Genomic DNA, 21236 nt, shown 5'->3' on the forward strand with positions numbered 1-21236 from the left:
AAGGTCACTCCAATAAATTCAATAAAAATTTTGAAATGAATAAAAGAGATAAACATTGAATTTTTCAACAATTTACTTTAAAGCAAACCATAATGATAATTGGTATAACAATGATTTTTGTATAGAGCACTGTCTGAAATCAAGTGAGTTATGAATTAGAAACTATGTTTTTATGTTGACCTTATATTGAAATAGTACTGGTAATAAAATTGTGTATATATATTTGTCTACAACACATTAGCTAGTACTTAATAAACCTCTGTTACTTCAAACAATAAATACAGGAAAGAATTTGATTGCTAATTATCCTGTTAAACTATGGGAAAAAACACCTATTATAATTTCTGGTATAATCACTTGCCATATGAGAAATGATGTATACAACCACTTTGGCTCTTCCCATGGGGTACTTAGGGGGTGGGGTCAAAAAATGTTTCATTTTATACAGGATTAAGTAGAGCTTAGCCCACACTCAAAAGCAAAATTCTTTAGGAAACCAAAGGCTGAGAACATTCCTTATTCAGAAGTGAAATTCCATTGTCAGGGAAATCACTAGTACAAACTATCAAGGGAAAATGTCTCATTCCTCCTGCAGGATCAGCTACAGTGAAACTGCTTCTTTAGTTGCTAGGAAACAGCCAACTCATTATATGCCATTATCAGAGCCCTGGAGAAGAAAACTGGCATCTGCTTCACATTTGGGGATACTGGAGACTGAAGTAAAAGCACTGCAAGTGCTGCCAATATCCCTGGTTTCCAGGGCTTGCATTGTGACCACAGCAGGTGCTGACACCAGACTAGCCTTTGAAGTCTTCCTTTCTGTAGTTCTTTTTCTAATGACTGAAATTATTTTTTCCTACTATCCCATATTTTCAAACTCGAAGATTCTAAAACAAGACTTCCTCATTTGAGTTAAATTAATCGTATCTATGTTGAGCACAATTTAGAAAAAATAAATACTACTCAGAAATCTTAACAAATAACAAATCTTGTAAACTATTACTTATTGAGAAAAATGTACCAGGTGTTTATGCATTTTTTATTTAAAGTCAAAATAAAAAAAATTTAAAAACTGTTTCAAAATCAGGAGAATAAAAAAGAAGTCATACTGATAAATCCAGTATTCAAAATAACATTCTAGCATTTATCTGTCTAGTTTTCCTAATTGATCATAAAGTTCTTCTCTTTTTATGACCTCACTTGCTTTCTCGTAATGCATCACAAAACGCCTTCATGCTTTTTTTTTCATTAATGTCTTCCCTTCCTTTCAGCAAATAAAGTTGGAAGCAGATGGGGTGAAATTATGTAGATAAATTGCTAGATTTAGGGAAGTCTGAAACCATGAAATTCCCAATACTATTGCTTAAGGAAAATAAGTTATCCTTCAGAAGAAGCTGCAGATGTAGTTGGTAAAAAGAAGCTGACAAACCATTGCCCTTCACCAAATTACAAAAATGACTCTGGTAGGGCTCCCCCATCTCAATATAATTCTTTGCCCCAGCTCCCAATCAAATACTCACCTCATTTCAATACTCATACCTGCCACTCTTGGTTAAAAGATGTTCCCTTGATATTACTTTATACTTTTATTCTCACACAACTCAGGTCCACTCCACCACCATGCTTCCTTTCTGACTCTTACCCACCTTCCCCTTCCCCTGCCTTTTAGGATTGCCAGATTTAGCAATTAAAGGTAGAGGATGCTCACTTAGCTAATTTTGATTATCATATACACAGCAAATAATTTTTTAGTGCGAACAGTATTTGGAGCATACACCTATGAAAAATTATTCACTGTGTATCTGATACTTAAACTAGGTATAGCCTGTATTTTATCTGGTAACATTATTACCATCCCACAGTGAGATACCTTGATCCTTGACATTTTTCTCACTTTAATAAAACTACCTTTCCTTAGTAATACCTCATTTCCAAATTTCATCTATTAAAAAATAAAAAGCCAAACTTTTCTAATGTCCCTCCCTCTCTTAACAAACCCAATTTATCTGTAACTTTATTACCTATTCCCCTCTCAGCTACTCGCTTCTTCCTCATCACAGCTGATTTTCAACTATTTGATTCCTCCAGTTTTACCCAGTCTCCTGATCCCTCCTCCTGACTACATGTCTTTCCGGAAATCAGGCCTCGACTTCAGTGTTTCCCTGATTAATGTCCTAGATATTTTTCCCCTTTGGACTGTCTGTCATGCCAGTCCTGAATCCAACATCAGGTTTGCCCACATCGATTCTCGTGTCAGAGAGTTGCTTAAGAGTTGCCAAAACTAAAAATTCATGATACTTAGCATCCATTAGGCCCTTACTGCCACACAGGGATCCTATCATTCATCTCGCCATTTCCTTTTTTACTATTATTATTCCTCTGAAAGCAGTTTAAAAGCACTGGCTCTGGACCATCATATGCCTAAACCTGATCTGAAAACATGTAGCATTAGTAGTGTTATTTAGGATAATCTATAAAATGTGTCAACTCTTTGGTTTTTGCTTGGACCTACTGAAAGAAAATTCAAGTTAGGGAGCAGAACAGGGAGGCTATAAATCTGAATTTTCAATGAGCTCCCCAGACAACTTTTATGAATACAGAAATTATGAACCAAATTTTCTCTATTGAGTAAAATCACTATCTTTTTCCACTGTGAAAATCAAGGAACTAATAACTTTTGTTAACCTCTTTTTAGTGCTAGGTTGATGAAGTTCCCTAATCTGCTCTTCTTTCCATTCTACCTGGAACTACATATTTACTTTCCAAAAATAGCTCATCTACTAACCCATTTCCTTTGACTCTTTCATAACATTCCTCTTTCAATAATTCTCTCATTTTCTAGAATCTTCAGTCCCTCTTTATCCTATACCTTGGAAAAGGTATGACCATCCCTTCTGAAAAACAAATGAAAAGAGATTTTATTTGCTACCATTTTTTCTTAAGCTTCCATCCTACTTTCTTTTCTTTTTCCCCAGCCCTAAACTCCCCTGCATGGCCTATTTTATCTAATCAACAGAATCTCTCATGTACCTCTGCCTCCATAGCCTTACTATAAATCCATTCTTAAACCCCTGTAATCTAACTTTTTCCATTCACTGTTCTACTAAAGGATCACAAATGGCCACCTAATGTCTGTTATCTCCATGCCCTTTTTCAAACCCATTCTCACTAACCTATCGTTGTTAAACTGCAAACCAGTGGTTCCCAATCTCATCAACACACTGAAATCAGTTGAAGAGCTCCAAAAATGCAACCCAGAAGCTCAACAAATTTTGTTGTTCAAGAGTTTTTACAGAGCTTAATTTGCAGCCTACTCCCCCACCCCCTTTCCAGAGATCAGTGGGTGGGACTAGACATTCCAACCCTCTAAACACTTGATCTTTCTGGTAACCAGCCCCATCCTGAGACTGCCTAGGGGCCCCACCCTAAACCCCTTCACTAGCAAGAACTCGGGCATGCTCAAAAAGGGGCTCCTTCTGCCTGACAAAAGACACTCCTATCATTACCCAGGAAATTCAAAGGATTTTAGGAGTTTTGTACCATAACCCAAAAACAAAGAATAAATATATTCCCTATTATACCACAAATTAAAAAAAACATATAAACCATGACCCTTATCTTACTTCACATACAAAAATTAATTCAAGATGTACAAGCCAGAACTATAAAGCTCTGAGAGAAAAGAATATGAGAATATCTTTACAACCTTACAACAGACTAAGAATTTTTAGAGAAAATACAAAAAGCAATAAGAACTAAAAAAAATTTTTTTTGAAAAAGTGGATTTCATGAAAATTTAAAATTCAGCTCATCAAAAGGCAAGGCACAGACTGGGGGATGTCCTGATACATATATCTGACAGTGAACTCTTAGGCAAAATACATTAAAACTCTTGCAACTCAATTATAAGAAGAAAAACGAGCCAATAAAAAAATGAGTAAGAGACTTGAACACAAACTCCACCAAAAAAAGATAAAACAATATCTAATATGCACATGAAAGGGGGCTCAATATCACGATAATAAGGGAAACACAAATTAAAACTGTAAGATAACTATTTTACACCACTATGTTGACAAAGATGTGAAGCAACCGGAACTCTTATGAACACATGTACAAGTATTTAAGGCAGCATTATTCATAATCGCCCAAAACTGAAGACTACCCACATGTCCATCAACAAAAGAATATACAAACAATATGTGGTTATATTCATATAATGGAATACTATTTGGCAATAAAAATGACTCAACTGATACAAGCAACAATAAGGATGACTTTCAAAAGCATTAGGCTAAGAGAAAGAACACAATACAAAAGGTTACATCCTGTAGGACTCCGTTTATATAAAGTATGAGAACATGGAAAACTCATTCATGGTGATAAAAATCACAACACGATGGCCTATGGGTAAGGGGTTGAACAGCAGGGTGCCCATAGAAACTTTCCAGGGAAGCAGAAATGTTCTCTATCTTGATTGGGGGGTATGATTACATAAAAATATGCATCTATCAAAAATCATTGAACTATACATCTAAGATGTGTGTGCATGCCCTATACTTATAAGCTCAATAAAATATTGTAAGGAGGAGAAAAAAAAACTTTAAGCCAAACATCCACTTCAAGATGGTAGGCTGACCACAAGTATTTCCCTTTCCCTACCAAAATAGTAACTGGGAAAGGACATGCGAGAAACTACTAGAACATTGTCCCCTCTACAATACATTGCTGTACAGAGCACCTATAAAGCTATACACTGAATTTTCACAAAGGATGTTAAACTTACCAAATGTTTGCCTGCTTCCTAACAAAAATGAAATACTCCACAATTCTCAGCTCAAATGACCAGCATGGTCACAGCATAGCCTGAAAATATCAATTTTTCAGCTGCATTAAAACGCACAGAAAATAAAAGTGACCTTACAAAAGGGTGCAAGGTAAATATGCAGTCTAATATCCTAATATCCTAGAGGATGCTCTAAGTATCCTCTAAGTATCCCAATAAAATAAGTTATGGATCCCTTTTCTCACCCTACCTTTCATCCTGATATTTGGTAGTATGTTTGCTAAATATGTATCTTCAGTACTCATCAGGGTAATCTGTAACTCTTATACAATTTAGGTTCAGACAGTGAAATTGTTAAATCTCCAGTAGGTCCTCTACTATACTATCAAATCCTCTAAATGTTTTATGCCGAGCATTTGATAAATATTGAGAAAAAATAATGAATGAAATCAGGTGACTTAAGTGTTGAGACCATCACTGAACTGGGTAACCAAAAATTCTATAATGCTAATAATTAACACAATTATTCTATATTTTCTGACAGTATTCAACAGCAGATAAAAGAGGCTGGGTAATGGCAGGACATTGGCTGAGAATGTGGAATTGGGATACTGTCCATCCTCTCTTTCCTGACATTTAATAACAACAACAACAACAACAACAACAACAACAACAATATGTTTTGGTTCCTTCAGACTTTCAATCCTTATACCTCTAGGCTGAAGACATTTTGTTCACTTATAAAAGCAGGTGGTTAATATAAGTTTCAACTTCAGGCACAGCCTTTTTGCAACCTAATTATTTGGTACTATCAAGTTTAATCTCAGGCTGTGGGAAACTCCCTTTGCCCCTCTCCTGAGGGCAAACACACACATGCTCTCTCTCTCTCCGACCTCAAGGGCTCATTGGCAAGGATGCTTCTGTCACCTGTTGAAAATTGAGCTTTAAGAGGGTCCCTGAGATTTTAAAAAGGACACTAGAGGTAGAAAAAAGAGAATTTGTGCACGTCTGTCTGGGGACAGGCTATGGGGACATGGGAACCCTGCATCCCTGAGCTGGAAGCTTGGCCTGGGTCTCTGTGTCCCTTAGCACTGACTTGGCTCTCTAAGTCTCTGATCACTGTGGAAAGCTGAACTGTTTCTACCTTCTGTGGCCATCCATAAAGGCCTGGGAGGAGTTCTGAATCACTTCCTATGGAGAATTATAACACTAAGATAGGAGGGGGGAAACTCCTTTTTAAAATATTCTCACGACAAAATCAGAATTTTCCTTTTGGTGTTTTCAAATATTCCTTGACTCTAACTATAAATTGAATACAGATTGGCTTAGAATTTCCAGAAAAACAAAAAAAGAAAAAAAGAGGCTGAGTTAACCCACACAAATCAAGGTTAAGATCAACAAGGAATTGGCAAAGAAAAGGTGTTGTTGAGAGTAAAACTGAAATAACCTACTCAGGGAACTGAGTGTAGAAGAGGAGGAGATGCAGCCAAGACACTTAAATAAATGCACTAGGGAAACAGGATGATTCTGAGACCGGAGAGAGAAAAGCACATTTATTAGAACTTAAGCAGCAAAAGAAAGACAAAATGTTACAATGAAAAACAAAAAGTTTCAGAGTTCAAGACATATTTCATCTAACCTACATTCATGACTGGAATTATATATGTATGAATACATATATAGAAATATCTATGATTAGATTATTTCAGCCTATAGCATAGTAGCTGACCCAAAGTAAAATCTAAATAAACAGGAGGTAATTGCTATAAATTGGTGGAGAAAATCCAAATTACTTATTGTATTTTCCTAGAATATAGTTAACTATAAACTTACAGCTTCTAAGAAAAAAAATAAAATTTATTCCTATAAATAACATATAGTCCATCTGATTTTTAGATTATCCAATCAACTGTTCTCTTCCTTAAGGATAAATTAGATTGGACAGATACTATACACACAAATATATAGCCATTTGTACTCAGAGTAAAACAAAATTTTATTTTGTTTTGAAGCACTACAGTTTATATAATCTTTTTCTACATCTGAATAATTTCTACATTGCCCTTAAAGCTCATATTGGCCACAATGATATTAACCATAAATCTAAAGAAGGCAGATTACTTATAAAATAGATTTCCCCATCTTACTGCAGACTCAACAGAACAATATAAAATAAGGCACTGGATTTTTAATACTCATAAGTAATGGGAGAGATTAAATCATGTTAACAGTCAAATTTGGTCTTGGCGCCACATAACTCGTTATACATTCAGTTTATCAACTGGATTCTTTTGCAAAACATCTGAAACCTAAATGCAAATTGTAATAGCACTTCAATCAGCAACTGCATTAACCACAGTGTGCCAATAATAAAATGATACTTAATGCAATTTTCTTACCTGCCTCAACAGTTTCTCAATGGCTGACATTACCATAAGGCCTCTCCAAACAACTGGTGCAGTCTCTTCAACCAGGAAGCCCATAGACATACTACAACAGTAAACCAAAAATATAACTAATTTACATAAATTAATCAACAGTGTTCTGAAAAGCAACATAAAGTAAAAAAGATATGCTCACCAAGCAATACCATAATTCAAAAGAGGCCTCATTAGGTTGCCTGAAATAAAAAAAAAATTAAAAATAAATCTCTCTTTTAGAAGAGTCATTATGTATAAACATGTTTTCTCATCAAAGAGTGTCAAATTAAAAATACAGACTACTCATACTGCTGTTCTTTTAACCTCCAACTAATTCACCACAATTTGCAACAATTTAAACATTTACCAAGCATAAAACTAATACTACCAATAGAAGGAACATTTAAAAATAGTTGGGATATTGCTTTATTAGGAGCAATTCATCTACCATTTTCAAATATGTTTTTAAAAATAGCCTCAGTAAGTAATGTTCTCCATCAATTTTTTCATATATACAGATATATAAATTACATATATATGCTTATGTAGGAAGTGTATACATGAATATTTTGCACATAGATGTGCACACACAAACACATCTAATCAGTTCTTTGTATTTATTTTTTAAGATTTTTTAAAATTTTATTTTGATTTATTTATTTTTTAACTGTTGTTCAAGTACAGTTTTCTTTTACTCCCATCCCAGACCAACCCCCCCAGCAGCCCTCCCCACCTCCCTCTTATTTCCACCCCTCCTAGTTTTTGTCCATATGTCCCTTATACTTGTTCCTGCAAACTCTTCCCCTTTTCCCCTGAAATTCCCTCCCCTCTCCCCTTGGTCACTGTCAGGCTATTCTCTATTTCAGTGTCTTTGGTTATATTTTGCTTGTTTGTTTGTTTTGTTGTTTAGGTTCCTGTTAAAGGTGAGATCATATGGCATTTGTCTTTCACCACCTGGCTTATTTCACTCAGCATAATGCTTTCCAGTTCCACTTATACTGTCACAAAGGGTAGGAGCTACTTCTTTCTTTCGGCTGCATAGAATTCCATTGTGTAAATGTACCATAGTTTTTTGATCCATTCATTTACTGATGGACACCTAGGTTGCTCCCGACACTTGGCTATTCTTTTTATTTTTTTCTTTACTTGAAGAATTTGAAAAGTACACAAATCCAAAAAAGTGGAAAAACTCTAGTTTGTACATCAACACAATAAAAGCCATATATATGTATGAAAAACCCACAGCAAGCATCACACTCAACTGTGAAAGACAAAGTTTTTCCCCTAAGATCAGAAAAAAGACAAGGATGCCCCCTTTTGCCACTTCTATTCAACATAATATTGAAAGTTATAGCCAAAAGGATTAAGCAAGAAATATAAATAAATGGCATCCAAACTGGAAAGGAAGAAGTATTCTCTGTTTGCAGATGACATAATCTTATTTACAGAAAACAATGAATATTCCACACCAAAAAAAATAACAAAAAACTGTTAAAGCTCATAAGTGAATTCAGCAAAGTAGCAGGATACAAAGTCAACACACAAAAAGTCAGATGCATTTCTATACACTAATAATGAACAATCTGAAATTGAAATTATGAAAACAATTCTATTTATATCAGCCTCAAAATAATCAAAAACTTAAGATTTAACATAACTAAAGAGGTGAAAAACAAGGAAAACTATAAAACACTGTTGGAAGAAATTCTAGATGACAACTAAAGGAAACACACATCAAGTTGACTGACTGGAATACTTAATATTGTTAAGATGTCAATACTATCCAAAGCAATCTACATATTCAATGCAATCTCTATCAAAATCCCAATGACATTTTTTACAGAAATAGAAAAATCCATTCTGAATTTCTTATGCAAAAATGAAGAAATCCCAAATACACAAATCAATTTTGGAAAAACAAAGCTAGAGGACTTCTTGAGTTTAAAACTTACTACAAAGCTACAGTAATCAAAACAGTATATTACTGGCATAAAGGCAGACATAGACCAATGGAATAGAATAGAGATCTCAGATATAAACCTTACATACAGGGTGGAGCAAAAGTACTTGTGAGTACACAAAATGCAGAGGTTATTCTTGTAGTATTATTCATTAATTATTGTATTATTTTGCATACAAACAACTGTAAATCTACTTTTGCCTGACCCTGTATATAGTCAAAGGTTTTCTGACATGGGGAAGAGGGGCAAGGATGAGATCACTCAATGTGGAAAGGATGCTCTTTTTCAAACGGTTTTCGATCCACATGCAAAAGAATGAAACTGGACCTTTAATTAGCACCATAAAAAAATAAAATGGATTAAAGACCTAAGTATAAGAGCTAATTATATAATTCTTAGAAGAAAACATAGAGCAAATGTTTGTGTCACTGGGTTTGTCAATGATTTCTTGGTTATGACACCAAAAGCACGGGCAACAAAAGAAATGACAAACTGGAATTCATAGAATTTTTTAATGTGCAATGAAAGACCATATCAACAGAGTGAAAAGGCAAGCCACAGAATGGGAGAAAGTATTTGCTAATCATATATCTTGTAAGAATAAACAGAAAACTCATAAAAGTCAACAAACACAAAAACCCAATTCAAAAATGGGCAAAGGAAGTAAATAGACACTTCTCCAAGGAAAATATACAAATAAACACATGAAAAGCAAATGTACAACATCACTGATCATTAGTAAAAATACAAATCAAAATTACAAGATACTACCTCACACTTATTAGAATGGCTACCATAAAAAAAAAAAAAACAAAGAAAAAAATACAAAAATGGCCTTGCTCAGTGTGGCTCGGTTGGTAAGGTGTCATCCCACAAGCGAGAGGTCGCCCGTTAATTGCTGGTCAGGGCACATACCTGGATTGTTGGTTCAGTTCCAGTCAGGGCACATACAAGAGGCAACCAATCAATGTTTCTCTCTCATACTGATGTTTCTCTCCCTCTCTTTGCCCCTCCCTTCCCCTCAGTCTAAAACTAAATTAAAATTTTTTTAAAAATACAGAATATAACAAGTGAGGTGAGAATAAGGAAAAATTAGAATCCTTGTGCACTGTATGGTTCCACTTATATGAAGTACTTAAGAGTAGTCAAAACCATACAGACAGAAAGTAGAATGGGGCATTGCCAAAGGCAGGGAGAGGTGGCAATGGGGAGTTTTTGTTTAATGGGAATAAAGTTTCAGTTTTACAAGATAAAAAGAACTATGTCGATGGATGGTGGTGATAGTTGTGCAATATTCTGAATGTATTTAACACCACTGAACCATATACTTAAAAAGGTTTAAGATAGTGAATTTCATGTTATGCTTTTTTACCACAATAAAAAAAAATGTGGAAGAGACAAATATACTGATGGAACAGAATCAAGAGCCCAGAAATAAACATAAGCATATACAATCAACTAATATCAGACAAGGAAGCCAAGAATACTCAATGGAGAAAAGATAGTCTTAGTAAATGGTGCTGGGATAACTGGATGGGCCCATGTCTTACAGCACTCACACAAATCAACTCAAAATGTATTAAAGACTTAAATGTAGAATATAAAACCATGAAATGACTAGAAAAACAAACGGGCATAAACCTCTCTGACATGGGTCTTGGTAATGATTTTTTGATATAACACTTAAAGAATAAGTAACAAATTAAAAAATAAACAAGTGGGACTACACCAAACTAAAAGGCTCATGCAGAACAAAAGACACCAACAACAAAGTGAAAAGAAAACCAATGGAATGGAAAAAAAAGTTACAACCATATATCAGGCAAGGGGTTAATATCCAAATTACATAAACAACTCATACCAGTCAATAGCAAAAATTCAATGAAACCCATTTAAAAATGGGCAAAGGACCTGAACAGACATTTCTCCAAAGATTACAACAGGCCAACAGGTAAATAAAAAGATGCTCAACCTCACTAGTCATTAGGGGGATGAAAATTAATGCCACAAAGAAATATCACCTCATACCTGTATGAATGGCTATCATCAAAAAGGTAAGAGATAACAAATGCTGGCATGAATGTAGAGAAAAGGGAATCTTTGTGCACTGTTAGTGAGACTGTACATTGGTATAGCCAATATGGAAAACATATGAAGAATCCCCCCAAAATTAAAAATGGAGCTACCATGCAATCCAGCAATTTCACTACTGGAAATATATCCAAAGAAAACAAAAACACCAACTCTAAAAGATATCTGCACTCCCATGTTCATAGCAACATTATTATTTATTTATTTATCAAGGACACTTTTTCATTGCTTTTAGAGAGCAAGACATGGGGAGAGAGAGAGAGGAGTAGAAACATCAATGTGAGAGAGAAACATTGATTGGTTGCCTCTTGTAGGCCCCGACAGGGGACTGAACCCACAACCTATGTATGTGTCCTGACAGAGGATCGAACCACAACCTTTCTATTTGGGGGGCATTTCAACCAACTGAGCCACAGCAGTCAGGGCCATAGCAGCATTATTTATCATAGTCAAGACATGGTAACAACCTAAGTGTCCATCAATGGATGAATAGATAGAGAGGTTGTGATATATAGCAATATACAGGGTCCCGCAGAAGTAATACCTGCTTGAGTGTGGTTGGGAGGGTAATAATATGAGTGTAATAATGTATAGTTTTAATTTGAACATTTCACCTAAAATGTCATATGGAGTGCTTGAGTGTTATGTTTGTTATGTTATAAAATTACAATTAAAAAGGGGAGTTATTTGTGCTGGACCCTGTATGCAATGGAATATTATTTAGCCATAAAAAAAAAAATAAGGAAATCCTACCGCTTGCATGGGTGGACCATGAAAGCATCAGGCTAAGTGAAATAAGACAAAGGCAAATACTGTATATATGATCTCATATATATGTGGAATCTTTAAAAAAAAAAAACCTCATAGGAAGAGATCACACTTGTAGTTACTGAGTATAGTGAGTCGAGGAGAGGAAACAGGAAGATGGTCAAAGCACAAACTTGCAGCTATAAGATAAATAAGTACTAGGTATATAATGTATATATAACATGATGACTGTAACACTGCTGTATATCATATAGGAAAGTAGTTAAGAGAGTATATCCAAAGAGTTCTCAGCACAAGGAAAATTTTTTTATTTTTTCATTTATTCTATATTTTTTATTGTAGCTATGAGAAGATAAATGTTAGCTGAACCTACTGGGAAAATCATTTCACAGTGCATGCATCACACCACAATGCTGTATGCCTTAAACTTATACAGTGATGTGTGTGAATTATTTCTCAATAAAACTGGGGGAGGTGAAAAAAATCTACTTTATAATCTGAGACAAGAAATTACATTAATCACAAGAGAAAAACAATCCACTGTTTATACTCAAGTACAAAAAAAGAAAATACACTACATAAACAACAAAAAGTTGTTTATAAAATAGTTTCTTTTATCAATTGATCTGTGTAGCTACATCCCCACTCATTCTTGCTACCATATCCTACTTCATAACAAAGCACAGTAGAAGCCCTCTTACCTTACAATCTGAACTAGTATTGATAAAAGTTTGTGACAAAATCAAAAAAATCTAGCATGATTATGTATTCAGATTCCATCATCTATTCTTCAGTTCTTTCTTTTCTTTAAAGAGACTGAACTGAAAATTGTAGATTAAACATACAGGCATGCTTTAAATAAGAAATCTATTGCTGAAATCTATTCACTGGATCCCTACTCAAAGAAAAAGCCATCATCCTTCATTAAAAGATTTGCTAATAAGCATACATTTTAATGTTTTAAGTTAAACTGTTTAAGAGTGAGTGTGTGTGTTTGTGTATATATAGTTTTTTATGATTACCCTCTTTAATTTCTGACTAAACAAGTTCAGTCTCCCTCACACCTAATTTGATACCAACATTTTTTGCCACATAACTTTATAAATCCTTTCCAAATCATCTAACTTAAATTTTCAGAATATGGTAATAACTTTTCTCCATTGTGCTCTGCATTTGCTACTTTTTATTTTCTTCGATTACATATGCATACAGATTAAAGAGTCAACTTGTACTATAAAATTATTACTAAAATTCAATAATCTCCCAACTCTCTCCCATTTCTTACTCCCTAGAGCCAGCAATTCTCAACTCAACTGATTTTTTTAACAGAAATGTACAAAAACTAGTATAGTGCTCACATTCCCTTCACATAGCTTTCCCTAAAGTTAACATCTTATATAACCATAGTACAATTATCACAACCAGGAAATGAACATTGATACAACACAATTAACTAATCCCTAAACCTTATTCAAAGTTTGAGTTTTTAGTTACTTCATTAAATATAATAGGATTTAGCTCTTTTTCACAAGCACAGGCACACTCTTCATGCATTTATCCTCTCAGTTGTAATTACATTACAATTTTCATATGATAAGCATGTAAATGTTATTCACAGCTGAGTAATACAGCACACAATGATTATTTTTCCTCTATCTTCCTGAACTAGTGGTAGGAAGATGTTGGACATGTGTGTGTGTCCTTCAGTTTCTATGTACTTACTTGCAATTTGTTCCTAAACTATATTCCAGCTGTGCAAATATCAAATACATTAATCAAATGCACTAAGCATTTAAATACATCATCTTGAACATGGCTCTGCTGAGCCCTTTATAGTGTTTTTTGACTAACAGAAGTTCTTACTTCTTATATAAACAAATTAATCAATTTTTTTTGTTTAAGGTTTATTATGTTTGGGTCTCTTCTATGAAAGCCTTTCCTAATATGTTGTCATTGAGATATTCTCATATATTGTCTTCTAAACCCTTAATAATTTTGTACTTCACATTTAAGTCCTTAAACCATCTGGAATTAATTCTGTGTAAGGTGCATAAGGATTCGTTTTCTTTTATTTCCATTGTGGATAACTGTCCCACTATCAATAATCTGCAATACCAGCTCTGTCACTAATCAAGTTTCTATGTATGTATAATTTTCTATGTATGTATAATTCTGATTCTGGGCTCTCTATTTAGTTCTACTAGTATATCCGTCTATCCTTGAGCCAATACAAAGCAGGGTATATAATACTGTAGCTCAAGACCTTCTATGTGGCAGAGCAAGTCTCTCTCTTCAGGGGTATCTTACCTATTCATGGCCCTTTGTTCATCTTTCTAAATTGTAAATTCAACTTTGTCACTTTCCACAAATGGATTTTGACTGAATTTGAATTGAATTAAGAAAACTGACATCTTTATAAAAGTCAGTCTTTGCTATGAATATCATTTTTCTCTCCATTTACTGACATCTTTAAATCTTTCAATAAAGCTTTAGAATTTTTTCCACATAAGATCTGTATGTTACGTATTACCCTCTTACCCCTAGTAATCACCACACTGTTGTCCATATCCATGAGTCCTTTTTTCCTTTTTTCCCAATCCTTTCACCCCTAATCTCTCCCCACCCCACTTCTGTTAGATTTGTTCCAAGGTACTCTGGGATTTTTAAGGAATTTGAATCTTTTTTTCAAAATTACCTTTTCTACCCTTTTATTGCTGGTATATTGAAATTTAATTTTCTCATATATTAATCTTGTATCTACCCATCTTGCTAAATTCCCTGATTCATTTTAATAATTTGTAAAATTTTTTTAAACCATTATTTTTTTAAACTATTTTTTTAAGTTTTTATTTATTTATTTTTAGAGAGAGAAGGGAGGGAGATAGAGAGAGAGAGAGAGAGAGAGAGAAACATCAATGTGTGGTTGCTGGGGGTTATGGCCTGCAACCCAGGAATGTACCCTGGCTGGGAATCGAACCTGCGACACTTCGGTTTGCAGCCTGTGCTCAATCCACTGAGCTACGCCAACCAGGGCCCATAATTGGTAAAATTTTAAAAATTTTTCTATGATAGTATTTTCTGTAAATAATGACAATTTGCTTCTTTAATTCAATTCTTTATTCATGAGTGTTTGTAATGGGATTTATCTTGCAGGCTAGGAGTGCCTGTATGGATGTTAAACAAAAGTTGTGATACCAGGCCTCCTTGCTTTACTCGTAATTTTAAATGCAAGGCTTTTAACAGTTCACCACTGAATATGATTCTTGCTACATGTTTTACACAGACATGTTATATTAAATACATTACATTAGCTCTGGCTGATGTGGCTCAGAGTGCCAGCCTGCAAACCCAAGGGTAGCTGATTTGATTCCTAGTCAGGACACATGCCTGGGTTTGCGGACCAGATCCCCCAGGAGGGAGTGCACAAGAGGCAACCACACACTGATGTTTCTTTCTCTCTCTTTCTCCTTCTCTTCTCCTCTGACTAAAAATAAATACATAAAATATTTTTAAAATAAATAAGTTACATTAAACCCCCCTTATTCCTAGTTTAAGAAGAGTTTGATCATAAATGGTTGTTGAGTTTTATAGAATGTTTTACAGCATTTTTCTGAATTATCATATACCTTTTCTCCTTTAATCTGCTAAAACAATGAGTTTATAATAACGATTTTTTTCTAATGTTGAACCAAACTTGCTTCCTGGATTAAACCCAATTTAATCACAATATAGTTGTTTTATACAATGCTGGACTTGGTTTCTTAATATTTGCTTAAGAATTTTAACATACTGACTAGGAAGACTCACCTGTAATTTTCCCTTTTTGTTCCATCCTTCTAAGATTTTACTAGTCTCATAAAACTGAATTAGAGAGTATAATGTATTTTACATTTTCATGAATGAGTTTATATAAAATTGTAGTTACTAATTTCTTGAGTGTTGGCTTGCTTTTTTGTGGTAAAGTTTCTAACTACTGATTATATTACTTTAATAGTTATGAAATAATGCAGGTTTTCTATTTTTCCCTAAATCTGTTGTGGTGATATATGTTTTTTCCCTAGGAATTTCCTTAATAAACAAAATTTTCAAGTGTACTGACATAAACTTGTCCAAACATTTTCTCATATTTGAAATCCATGTTTGCATCAATCAATTCCCTATTTCCAATATGTGTACAGATCTTCCCTCCTTTTATTAAAAAAAAAAAAAAAAAAAAAAAAAAAAAAAAAAAAAAAACCTACCTTGCCAGGCATTTGTCTAATTTACTAGTGTTTCAAAAACCATTTTTTTGGTTTTGGTGATCCTCTCTACTGTATCTTGGTTTTCAAATTAATTAATTTCTCCCCTTAACCACATCCTTCCTTCTAGGGTTTTGTTTTGTTGTCTTTGGGGGTTTTTGGTTTATTGTTTTTCTTTTAAGATTTTATTTATTTATTTTTAGACAGACGGGAAGGTAGGGAGGAAGAGAGGGAGAGAAACATCAGTGTGTGGTTGCCTCTTGTGTGACCCCTACTGAGAACCTGGCCTGCAACCCAGGCATGTATCAGGACTGGGAATAGAACCAGCAACCATTTGGTTTGCAGGTCAGGGCTCAATCCACTCAGCCACACCCAGCCAGGGCATATTTATTGCTTTTCTAACTTAAGTTAAATAGTTCATTCATTTTCAGCTTTTTTTCCTCCTTAAATATAAATATTTAAGACTATTCTTATAATTCTAAGTATTATTTTAGCTTTATCCCATGTTTTCATTTCCACTATTATTTTTTCTTTCAACCATGGTTATATATAAGTTGTTTTAATGTCCAAATGTGTAGATGTTTTTAGTTATCATGTTGTAATAAACTTCTAAATTAACTGCGTGGTAGTTAGGGAATGTAGTCTGGATGATACCAATCTTCAAAATTCATTGAAACTTGCTTCATTGTCTAGTATATGGTCAATTTTTATAAATGTTCCACATGTGCTTGAAAAGAATTTCTATACATGGCCAGAAGAACAAGTTCATTTGTAAGTAATACTATTTTACCTTCAGTTATACTTTTGCTTTAAAGTCTATTTCGTCTGCTATTAACATAACTACACCCACTTTCATTCTGCCTGATCTATCTTTCCCAATCTCTTAACTTTTAACCTATATGTACTTCTATGTTTTAGGGTATATTTTTCTAAATAGCTTTAACCTATCTAGATTTTGCTTTTGTTTTATTTTTTGTTTTCATATATGTTATTATTTTAACTGAAGAATGGTATAATATTTATATTGCTGAGATATTTGGATCCATACTACTATTTTGTATTTTCTCTTCGCCACACTTTGCTTTTGGTAGCCTTATTTTTTCATTGAAATTCTTCTTCTCATTACATTTTTCTCTCTTTTAGAAGAGAAATCATGCAGTCCTTTCTATTCTTATGATTACCCAGTAATTTAAACAAACATATGTAAAATGAATCAATGCTTCTACCTTCCTTTCCTTCTTTTCTTCAAATCTATTCACTCTCCCTCCCAGGCCAATTCATGTCCTATTGTTGTCCTGAATCTTAGTTCTATCTTGGAAAATTCTCAGCCATTATCTCTTTAAATATGGCCTCTACCATATTTTCTCCATTACCTACTTCTAGAACTCTAATTAGAGCTATGTTTGAACTCCTGATGCTATCCTCCATATCTCTCATATCTTTCATTTTTTTCTCCAACTCTTCTTTATGTACACTGGGTATTTTTTTCATCTACATTCCAGTTAACTAACTTCCTCTTCATTTGCATCTTAAATATTTTATTGTATCTGTCCATTTCTTTCCACTCTACCCGGAACCTCTCTTGGAAAGTCTAGGACAAATCCCCAATAACTATTAGTGCAAGGAAGATCTATTTCTTTCATCACTTATTAAGGATGTCATCCTTTGGGTGTCCCAGCTTTTACATGGTGATTCTCCACTGAATTTTCCTCCTTCCTTAGGCACCACACTTTATCTCCATTTCTTCATACACAGACCTACAAAATACAGGTGTAAGCCACCAAGGATCAACAGACCATGAACATCTACACCAATTAGTGTACATGTTCTTGTTAAATCTAAGTTCAAAAAATTCCCTTCCTTTCCTACTACCTCAGTTATACATTGAAAAATAATTTTTGTTAATATTTTATATAATAATTTAAGGTACTCTGTTATAGGAAGTTTTTCTAAACAGATAGTCTGCCACGTAGCCAGAATTAGAAATGCAAAGTGGCTGGTTTTTATACAGTGATCTTACATCCCCCAAGATAGCTTCCTAAACTCTCAGTATTTTCAAATAGTTTTATTATTTCTTTTGAATTTTCTTGGTAGACAAACATATTACATGCAATTAATGACAATTTTTTCTTTTTCTTTCCACTACTAATAACTATTACTTCTTTTTCTTGTTTTAGTGCATTGGCTAAAATCTGCCATAGCAATGGCAGCCTCATCTTGTTTTTAATGTAACATGGAAAAGGTTACACCAAAATAAAATAGGAGAATATGGATAGCACCTATGTATTAATCTTCCATCTGAAACAAATGATCTAAGTAGCTTGTAGGAAATACAGCTTACAGTTCAAACTGGAATTGAACATTGAAACTATGTGTTATGGACTAAATGTTCTCCTCCACCCTATCCCCCAAAAGATCATATGTTAAAATCCTAACCCCAGATGTGACAGAATTAGAAGGTAGAGTCTACAGGAGGTGATTCAGTCCTGAGGGTGGAGCTCTGATGAATGGGATAAGTGGTCTTATAAAACAGACTCTGGAGTGTCCTCTTGCCCTTTCTGCTATGAGAGGGCACAGTGAGAACCTGGCTGCCTGTGAACTAGGAATCAGGGCCTCGCTAGATATTGATCTGTTGGCACCTTGATGTTGGACTTCCCAGCCTCCAGAACTGTGAAAAATGTTTGTGATTTGAGTCACCCAGTCTACAGTATTTTTGTTACAGCAGCCTGAACAGACTGAGACACTTGGACAGTTAACAGCTTTTCACAAAACTGAAAATCAAAATTTCTAACAGTGTAAAGGAACAATTTTTGTTAAATCCAGATTCAGAATAAAAGTTGTGCTTTAAAATTTCTCATAGTTTAATGAATAATAAATTATAAACTGTAAGCTCAGTGACATAAGCAGATACATCACCATGCTGTTAAATGTGTTTCTTCAGAACTTATTAGGGAAAAATATATACTGAATCTCCTAAACATATGCAGCATATACATTACAAAGAAAAAGGCACATTCTTCATTATCTTCTCCAATGTATAAGCAAACAAATTAACACTGCCTAAAACAGTTTACTTTAAATAATAAAGTTATCAGAATTGAATGATGGCATAGGCTGAAGAAATACTTTTAAATTAATAGGGAACAAATGAATGACAACTCATGATTACAGACACAAATCAATTTCTTCTCTGCAGAATTTATTTAAAGAAAATGTATACAGCAATTCCTCCATATAAACTTAATAGAAAAACTAACAAAGTACTAGTGGTTGAAAGTTTACCTAGAAACTCTGGGATCCCCTGTCTTGTGACTAATAGCTTTTTGAAGAGAACACCCTTAGCTGAAGTTAGGACACAGATCATTATTTCCTACCTCATTGTATCTCCAAGATAGCTCTACACTGAAGCATGAAAGATTCTTACACTGTGAGTGAAACCATTTCAATCGCCACAATGCCACTCACAGAATGAATGACATCTGCTGCATCCTCCTCACTCTATTACAACAAAGATCTACCATTTCTAACAGGTGTGAATTTAATTAATGGATTGTATGTCACCAGCAGATTTCAAATGGATTTTGAGACTACTTTTATATTATAAATGAATTATAAAGCTAGAATAGATACTGTGACCATGTCAAACTGAAAAATTAGGTAAAAAGGAAATAGGCATAAGAAAGCCCACTTTAAATCTTTCTATTAAAGTTGACATCATTAAATATTCCAAGGATAATTCTGATTTATAATCAGACCTTCTTTCTGTAGTGATCTCACTGTAAATGATCAGCTAAATAGTAGATACTTCCATTTACTTGGTATTCTGAGTAAGCCTAAAAATCTCTGTACCTTCTACTCATTCCCTGGCTCCCAAACTAAGAGTTTTAAATGTATCGAACATCAAGGTTCAGAAATATGTCAAAAAGTTATCAATTAAAATCATATAACTATAGACATTAAATCAACTTTTTAAGATGACAGAGAGTGCAGCCAAAAATATACAACCTGATTTCATAAATTTTAAGGAATACTTAAAGATCGAGTAAAGTAAATAAACAAAGGTTTTATAAAAACAAGCCCTTATCCACATATCAAGAAGACACTCAAAGGTAAAAATCTTCCAAAAAGTAGGAAAGCACAACCGGTGAAAATTTTATAATTTCACTTTCTCACCATCCACTTTCCTATTCCTTCCTTCCTTTCTGGAAACCAGATCCCTTCTTATGAGAAATGAGATACAAGAAAGAAGTTGCACCCACTATTGTTCTTTCAGGAGAACTCTCGTGGCTGGGTGAGGCAATGTAGTTCTAATAGCACCCAGGTTTAGAACACCCTACTTGTTTACCTGCAAGAAAAGAGGGATTTAGAGAGAATGTGAGTAAAGATAGGAGAATGAAATGATTCAAAACTCAAGTGCCAACCTGGACAGCCAAAAGGCAATATTATAACACTTTATCTAAAAGTGGAAAGGAGGGGGATGTAACATATTAGAAAAGGGAACAGAAAGTAAGACTATAAAGAAAATTCTTCAGTGTTTTTACAAATGTACACCTCTCATTCTTAATATTAAAATTTCATTTATCATGATCATACTTTCCTTGTTTGTACCAACCCAGAACGCTACTACTCCATCTCTGGAACCCACCCATCTCACAGCTGAAAGCCATTCAGACATACATTTCTTAAAACCCAGCCTCTTGCCCAGTAAAAACTGCCCCTTTTTTTTCCAGCCCATCTCTTCCCCAATCAACATTCTCATCATCTCATGTGGGTGGTTTCCATTAGGAAAAGAAACTGATACAAGTAAACTATACTGAGAACTTAGGCTTCATAAAAGATAAAAGTATTTTTTCTTTTTAAAATATATTTTATTGATTATGCAATTACAGTTGTCCCAATTTTTCCCCCTTTGCACCCCTCTGCCTAGCACCCACCTTCCCTGTTAAAGGTGAGATCATATGGTATTTGCCCC

At 34.1% G+C, this 21236-nt stretch overlaps 1 protein-coding gene across 2 annotated transcripts in view; it reads right to left on the reverse strand.

Annotated features, from left to right (window-relative positions):
• Positions 1-21236, reverse strand: part of NUBPL (nucleotide binding protein like) — a 243544-nt gene that overhangs the window by 145322 nt on the left and 76986 nt on the right. For both annotated transcript variants that reach the window (XM_028506993.2, XM_036029455.1), the window contains 2 exons: positions 7367-7406; positions 7186-7276 (listed from right to left, as the gene is read on the reverse strand). In XM_028506993.2, the coding sequence (XP_028362794.1) occupies positions 7186-7276; positions 7367-7406 (131 nt within the window). The remainder of the gene's footprint in view (positions 1-7185; positions 7277-7366; positions 7407-21236) is intronic.

The sequence above is a fragment of the Phyllostomus discolor genome, chromosome 1 (assembly GCF_004126475.2).
Source record: "Phyllostomus discolor isolate MPI-MPIP mPhyDis1 chromosome 1, mPhyDis1.pri.v3, whole genome shotgun sequence".
Lineage (NCBI taxonomy): Eukaryota > Metazoa > Chordata > Mammalia > Chiroptera > Phyllostomidae > Phyllostomus > Phyllostomus discolor.